Source organism: Vicugna pacos, unplaced genomic scaffold (assembly GCF_048564905.1).
Source record: "Vicugna pacos unplaced genomic scaffold, VicPac4 scaffold_204, whole genome shotgun sequence".
NCBI classification, from domain to species: Eukaryota; Metazoa; Chordata; class Mammalia; order Artiodactyla; family Camelidae; genus Vicugna; species Vicugna pacos.
This window is the reverse complement of record NW_027328883.1, coordinates 413233-421042: the sequence shown is the minus strand read 5'-3', so window position 1 is coordinate 421042 and position 7810 is coordinate 413233. Positions and strand designations below refer to the sequence as shown.

The 7810-nt window shown below is 36.7% G+C and overlaps 1 protein-coding gene across 1 annotated transcript; it reads left to right on the top strand.

Annotated features, from left to right (window-relative positions):
* The first annotated feature begins 17 nt into the window (after positions 1-17).
* LOC140695441 (synaptonemal complex protein 3-like) lies at positions 18-7129 on the top strand. The gene is made up of 6 exons (XM_072958165.1): positions 18-99; positions 462-579; positions 1456-1555; positions 3998-4096; positions 6520-6624; positions 6770-7129. The coding sequence occupies exons 1-6, from the start codon at positions 81-83 to the stop codon at positions 6821-6823; spliced, it is 495 nt and encodes a 164-aa protein (XP_072814266.1). The 5' UTR covers positions 18-80; the 3' UTR covers positions 6824-7129.
* The last annotated feature ends 681 nt before the right edge of the window (positions 7130-7810 follow it).

Below are 7810 nucleotides of genomic sequence, written 5' to 3'. Positions count from 1 at the left end.
TTCATAACAAGTATGGTCTTTCATGTATCTTTATTTAATAATGTTTGATATAACTTCTTCACAGGAATGAAGTACGGGAGATGCTGGAAGGATTTCAAGGTACGTTTGAGTGATATTTACAACTAGAGAACATTGTTTTAAACTATATAGCTTTTATAAATGGAAATGTTTATCCCTGGATTACATCCGTTGCCCTCAGATACTTTTTTTTTTTTCTAGACAGGTATTTAGTGTGATTCGACGTTACAGGTTTCCGTTACTTGCCTTTTGAGTTGTTGATGTGGGAAGTGAAAATGATACTAACAGTGATGCCAGTCTTGCTTTTTGAAATGATGCCTGTCTTATACCTTTTAAATGTCTTTGCATATTGCTGAGGCGGCATTTACCCATTTTGATTTGAATATATGGGAAGAAAATAATTTTCAACATTAATCTTTAATGAATAAATATTTTCTATGTAGATGACATTAAACGGGCTCTTCTTGCAAAGAGAAAAATGTTTGAGATGAATATGAAAGCTTCTATCAGCACCACTAATGCAAAAATTGGGCATGTTTGGAAAACACAACTAGAACAAAGGTAAAGTTGGTGGTTTTTTTCAGCCACAACAACATTTGTATAATTTCTTAGTGTTCACTGGTGCAGATAACCTAAGGCAAATACTATCATATTGCATTTTCCAGTGAAAAACACATTTTGCTTGATTTTTTCCCTAAGCAGATAAATTCTTTAGTTCGGTAACCTCACTCCTTAACAGAATTGAGATGTATTTCCTAGAAGCCACTAAAGATGACCTTTTCCCCCCTTTCAAATAACAATTGAGTTTTTGTCAGATGAAATTAATTTATATTCATTCTACACCCATACTAGCTGAACGTAAGGTAAATGTCTTCAATCATTATCCTTGTGATAGTTAATTGTATTGTTATGTAGAAAAGGTTAATCTTATATTGTGAAAAGTTCGTCAATTTTAGCGGAACTGTGTTCACAGTTCTTTTTTCAAAATCATTGTTGTGCCAAAGAGGGGAAGTATTTGAGTGAAATATTCCTGTTTGGACATCTCTGATGAATGGATGTAGTAACCTCATCGAATCTACTTACTGTATTAGAACACACAAGTTACTCAGTAAGAAGAAGTGAAAAGTAAACTGCTTTCAGATGAATGAATTTTTATGGGAAATTTATAGTACAGTAAATCTTCATTAGTTTTCAGGAGGTAGAGAGCACGTGACATAGCATTTGTGTTATTCAGTTAGGAATAGTCATTTTGGAATTAAAGAGTAAATCATCTACTTAACCTTTCTGTTTCCCATGAGACTGTTTTAGCTGCTGTTATGCTGTCACTGCCTTCTCCTTGTATAGTGTAAATTGTGTCAGGTCAGTTTTGTTTTGAGTGTGGTTAATGTTTTCTCATATCTTATGAAGTATGACAGTGCTCATTGTTACGTTTTACAGGCAGAATCTTCATCTCCGATATTCTCGGCAGCTTCGGACTTTGCTTCGGGAGTGGAATATAGACGTGCAGAAAGCCCAGGAACAAGAAGAAAAACTAGCTGTTGGTATCAGCCTTAGCTTTCACATTAGCTCGTTGTATCAAAGTCTCGAGTAGCAGTAGCTCAGGCAATAATACAGGAGAGAAGGTAGAGCCCATGAACCCAGAGTGGAAGATGTAGTGATGGGAGCCTGAATGTTCTGTTTCGGTTGCTTCTGTCTGTTTAGTGGAAATAGTAAGTTTACCAGTTGGGAGTTAGGACGGTGGAGGAAGTTGTTGCCTTTTGAAGGCAGAGAAGGCGGGTTAGAATTGTTTCCCCCCCCCCCCCCCCCCGAGAGGACTAGGGAAATCTTGTTGCCAGGCAGCATTAGGGATCTAACTTAGGTTAGTGTCATAGTGACCGTGAATTTAAAGTGTGAGACGACTTGGCATAGTTGTGGCAGAGCAGCTGGAGAGGTGGATTTTCCCCAGGTTGGGGTTTAGCCGTGCAGATTGACAGAGTGAGAAGGGGCCAAGGTACGTGTGCAAGGGCATAGGTATAATGATTGACCATGGAATTTAAGCTGGGAAGGAGGAAAGGGGAGGTCATGAGAGTCGGGGCTGGGGACAGTGAAAAGTCTTAGGATCCCGACAGAGTATTGATTGAACTACATGTAGCAAGGAAGGGAATGAACTACAAGCTGGGAGGTAGTGATTGAACGCTGGGAGACATGGAGAAACAGCATAGTGCAGTGGTCAAGAGCCTGGACTCTGGAACCATACATGTTTGGGATGCAATTCTGTTTGACCAGCGGTAGCTGTGAAACCAAGGACAGATTGTTTGCCTCTCTGCCTGAGTCTCCTCATCCATGAAAGGGGACACACTAAGAGTCCCTACCTCGTAGAGCTGTTTTGAGGTTTGGTGGGGCTTTTTTGAATTTTTTTTTATTGATGTATAGTCAGTTTACAATGTTCTGTCAATTTCTGGTGCACAGCACAATTTTTCAGTCATACATGGATCTACATATATTCATTTTCATACTCTTTTTCACTGCAAGCTACTACAAGATATTGAATATGGTTCCCTGTGGCATACAGAATAAATTTGTTTATCTATTTTATATATACCAGTCAGTATCTACAAATCTCGTACTCCCAGTTTATCCCTTCCCACTCCCTTCCCTGCTGGCAACCACAAGTCTGTATCCTATGTCTGTGAGTCTGTTTCTGTTTTATATGTGAGTTCATTTGTCTTTTTTTTTTCTTTTTTAGATTCCACATGTGAGTGTTATCATATGGTATTTTTCTTTCTCTTTCTGGCTTATTTCACTTAGAATGACATTCTCCAGGGACATCCATGTGGCTGCAAATGGCATTATTCTTATCATTTTTATGGCTGAGTAGTATTCCATTGCATAAATATACCACATCTTCTTTATCCAGTCATCTGTCGATGGACATTTAGGTTGTTTCCATGTCTTGGCTATTGTAAATAGTGCTGCTATGAACATTGGGGTGCAGGTGTCTTTTTGAATTAAGGTTCCCTCTGGATATATGCCCAGGAGTGGGATTGCTGGGTCATCCAATAAGTCTATTTTTAGTCTTTCGAGGAATCTCCATGCTGTTTTCCACAGTGGCTGCACCAACCTGCATTCCCACCAACAGTGTAGGAGCGTTCCGTTTTCTCCACAGCCTCTCCAGTATTTCTCATTTGTGGACTTTTGAATGGTGGCCATTCTGACTGGTGTGAGGTGATACCTCATTGTAGTTTTGACGTGCATTTCTCTGATAATTAGTGATCTTGAGCATTTTTGCATGTGCCTATCGGTCGTACATTATGTCTTCATTGGAGAATTGCTGTTTTGAGTTTTAAATGAGATCATATATAAGAAGTTTATTTTAAATGGTTTGGGAAAGTACCTGACGAATAGTTCCCATGTAAGTGTTTGCTCTTGTTAAGATCATGTAGATGTTGCAGTTACTGGGAAAGACAGAATCCAGGGTATGACTGTGTAATGACTAGTGAGGGGCTAATGTAGGGAAGAGGTCAAGATTATTGTTGGAGATGAGGTCAAAGGGCAGAAAGGCTAGCATTATTGGAAGGGCCATCTGTGTGCACATTGAAATGATCAAGAAGTAATACATGTTTTGAGTATTGTTAAGAAAGAATGGTCCTCTGTAATTACTGATTGGAAGGATCATTAGGTGGCGTTTGCCTACCTGTGGTAAACACATTATTGGAAGGGTCATTTGTGAGTTTTGAAATCAAGAATCAAAACATGTTTTCATGATTGGTAAGAAAGAAATTCTCCTACTCAATGACTGTTAAGATAGGATTATGATATGGTTTTGTAGAGAAGTAGTAAGCACAATTATCTAAACTTGGTCATAAAAGTTGTTAAAACGGGAAATGCTAACAAGCATTGAGTTAAAGAGTGTTCCTTTTAAATGTAATGTATAATTATGCTCTCCAAATATTAAATGTTACCCACATTTTATCACTTTCCTATTCTGTTGTATTTGTAGAACATGTTTCGAGAGCAACGAAAGATTCTTCGACAAGCTAGAATTGTTCAGTACCAGAGACTGAAAAAAATGAAGAATTTATATGAGCAGTTCTTAAAGGTCTGTTTTGTTTGGTAACACACTAGATTCTTATAAAAATAATCTGTGTGTAAAAGTAGAAGATAGTATGTTTCTTTCCATATGTATGGGAAATGAACGTTTAGGTTGTTCTGTTAAATTGTTAACCGTTTTACACTTTGAATTCATTGTTCTGGATTTAACAAAATTAGTAAATGTGTTCTTGGTTTTAGGATTCACTAATAGTTTTGGGGGAGTCAGTTAAAACAGGAAACTGTGAACTGGGAATTTTATCTAAGCATATATGTAGCATGAAGAAAACTGATACTTTATTTACAGTTTAATCATAACCTTATTGTTCAACAATCAGTTTTTAAGAGATCAGCAACAAATATATAGTGGAAAGTAGGAAGTTTATAAATCATTCCTAGATGTCTTTTGCTTGTCTTATGTTAACAGTTACTGCTAAATATGAAGCAGGCAATTGTAATTAATGAATAACTCTTCTATTTTCAGATGTATTATATGAGTGTTTATGCCATATCTGCTTTTAGAATATGTGACTAATAATGACCTTCTATATAAACTTATAATCATATGAGGCCTAAGTGTACAACTGAATGAAAAACCCAGAGGAAGACTTAATGTTTGTGGGTTGAGAATGATCTGCCGAGATATTTGCACATTAGCACATTGCCCTTTTCTCCCCGCAGATATGTGTGTACTGTGTATGCTTATCTAGGAATAGATGGAATCCTGCACATTACCCTTCTTTTTTGGTGGTGGGCAGGGCTGGGAAGTGTTCTTTTCTAATGATAATCTTATTCAAAAACATGATGTTAATGTCACTCTCTTTAATTGAGATGGTTTAGGTAAACTAGCAAAAGGCTTTTAAAATAGATATTCTTTAAAGAACTTTAGAATCATATGTCTACAAAGGAGTTATTTTAAAGGCATATCTAAGTAGACAAGATGTTGCTCTAATGCTCCCTGAGAACCGTTTACTGATTGGTGTGCAGATCTGATAAAGTACCCAAGAAGATTGCTTCTAAAGGTTATTACTAAAGGCCAGCACTTATGGTAGTAACGTTAGTGTTGTCTTTGGCTCCTCCAAGTCCCTTGTCCTTCCCACCCAGCAATTACTAGGCCCTGCAATTTTCACCTCTGCAACTGTACTTTAGTTTCTTTCTTCCTTTTCTTTTTTTATTGAAGTATAGTTGATTTACAGTATTGTGTTAGTTTCAGGTGTACAGCAAAGTGATTCAGTTATATATATATCTATACTTTTCCAGACTATTTCCCATTACAGCTTACTACAAGGCATTGAATGTAGTTCCCTGTGTCATACAGTAAATCCTTCTTGCTTATTTACTTTAGGTGTAGTAGTTTGTATCTGTTTAATTTCTTTCTTTGAATTCCCGCTGCTGCTGCCCTGGTTCAGGACCTCACCATTCCTTGCTTGTACTGTTACACTGTTTCCTGATTTCTGTCTTCTCCAATCCATCCTTCGCAGTTCTGCAACATGATCTTCCAACAGGTATCCCTTCCCTCCTGAAAACCTGTCATTAGCTGCCCAAGTTTAAATCCTCAGGTATTCAACGTGTCCCCCATAACAAAACCCTCTCTTTGTAGTTTCATACTTACATTCTTTTTTTCCTCCCACCCCTCCAGAGTAGTTGCTTTCTCTGCACTAAGTCACCATTACCTCCTGGCTTTGCTTATGCTCCTGCCCTAGATTACGTTTAATTCTCTCTTTCCTTTACCTAGTGAAATCTTATTCTTTCTGCCAACTAAATCAGAATCAATCTTATTTTCCATTACATGGATTTGGCAAGTTGTGTTTCCTTAATTGCTATAAAGTGTTTGTGTTTGATGTTTTTAATCTCTAATTTAAAAAATTAAAAAACCCAGGTAGGCCTGGAAACTCCCCCTCCCTCGGCCCTGGAAGACTACTATTCAGATTGGATGTACTAGATCACCATTTGTTGAATGAGTAATAAATATTTAAAACGTAGGTTTGTTTTTCATAGCTTAATGAGGTCACATCACAGATCATTTTATTCTCTCGAGCAGAACCATGTTACATTGATTATTATAAGTGCATTGTTACCTGGTGTTTAGACAGCTTATGAGAGAGTTTTTAAGTTGTGGTATTTCATTCTGTGGGACTGTCATTCTCTTTTTTCTTTTTTTGCTCCACCGTGACCTTAAGTGTTTGTTAACAGTTTTGAGCAAAGGGTACTTCTGTTGTACCGCTATAATAATCATATTTGACTCAAAAACGACATTTAGATTTCTTAAGTGGGTATTTTGATCTCCATGATTTGTTGTAATGTTTTTATTTGGAATAAATAATGAGTATCCTTTGAGTATTAGGACTTGTTACTTTTGAAATTTAATGGTACGTGTTTAGAACGTGAGATGAAAAGTGGTGCTTCATCACTGAACTAGGCTTTTTGTTTTAGAGTATGGAGGAGTTAGACAAGGATCATGAACTTCTTCTTACTGATGAGCAAAGCGAAGTTAGACAAGAAATGGCCAAGCTGCAGAACAAAATTATGCTGGAAGCTGTAAGTAGTGTATACTTGATATTAAGAACTATGGAGGGATGTGAGCATTGGGGTAAAGTTTTTGTTGTTGTTGTTGTTTTACAGAATGCGTATAACAATTACCTAAATAATATGCAAATATTTAATATTTCCTTTCTTGAAACAGCAACACCTAGACCTGGCAGTGGTTGAAAGTTATCTCCAAACCCTGTTACTCTGAGGACCTTGAAGAAAGAAGTGGAAGCTAAATTACATGACACAAATGTAACATCAGCCACGCTGAATCACATTACAGTCATTTAAACATTGTAGCGCAAGTCAGTATAGCCTGTTTATCATAGCCTGTTCGTGAAGTGCAAGACCCTCCTTTCTGTTTAAACTCACATGAAACAGAAACAGTTTGTGACTATAATCAGCAATTCCCAAATTATATGTATCAAGCTTTCAGCCCTTTTTGTCAGTAATGCTGACGTTCTGTACCTAACACTGTCAAATGACTTTTAGCAATAAAGATGATTTAATTTTAGGTTTAGCCTCAGTGCATCTGTATCAGCCCCAAAAGTTTCAGCAGCACAGGTATAGAAAGAAGGCTACATTGTTCTTCCTTAAGGAAAAAAATCAAGGACTATAAAATCCATTTGATCTGTGCACCACTTTGTATTTACTCATTCGTTTACAGAGCCGATTCCACTGGGGAAAATTATTTCAAAGGAAAATCTCCTCTATTGCCATATAGAAATTATTAAAAGCATCTTAAATTTCTGTTTTTGAATAAACTGAACTGCTAAAAACCATTAAGGGAAGAGAACTAGCTACATAAATATCAGTGCTGAGACATGGGTTTGTGAATATGTCATTTCCACAAAGACATCACAATGTCATTTAACTGGTGTTGGTCCAGTATTAAATGACACCTGCCCTTAGCACAGATTGAAAGTGCTTCATTAATATATACATACACATAATTACTTACAGTCCAAGTGTTTCACACCTGTCTTTACATACAAATTACCTAGAGTGCTTGTTTTCAAGTTTAATATTCATTGACTATGTGAAACATTGATTTTGAATTCATCTAAAAACTTGAATAATTAATTCTTGTGCCTTTCCTTTTGTAATGGGCATTTTTTTTTGCATTTAAGGACATAACACTCTCTTCATTTGGACACATGTTATTTAATCAACATGGTATTGTTTTGGAATATAT

Coding starts and splice junctions, on each gene's coding strand:
- LOC140695441 (XM_072958165.1), top strand. Junction 4,097..6,519: donor TATATGAGCAGTTCTTAAAG/GTCTGTTTTGTT, acceptor TTTTTGTTTTAG/AGTATGGAGGAGTTAGACAA. Junction 6,625..6,769: donor ACAAAATTATGCTGGAAGCT/GTAAGTAGTGTA, acceptor TTCTTGAAACAG/CAACACCTAGACCTGGCAGT.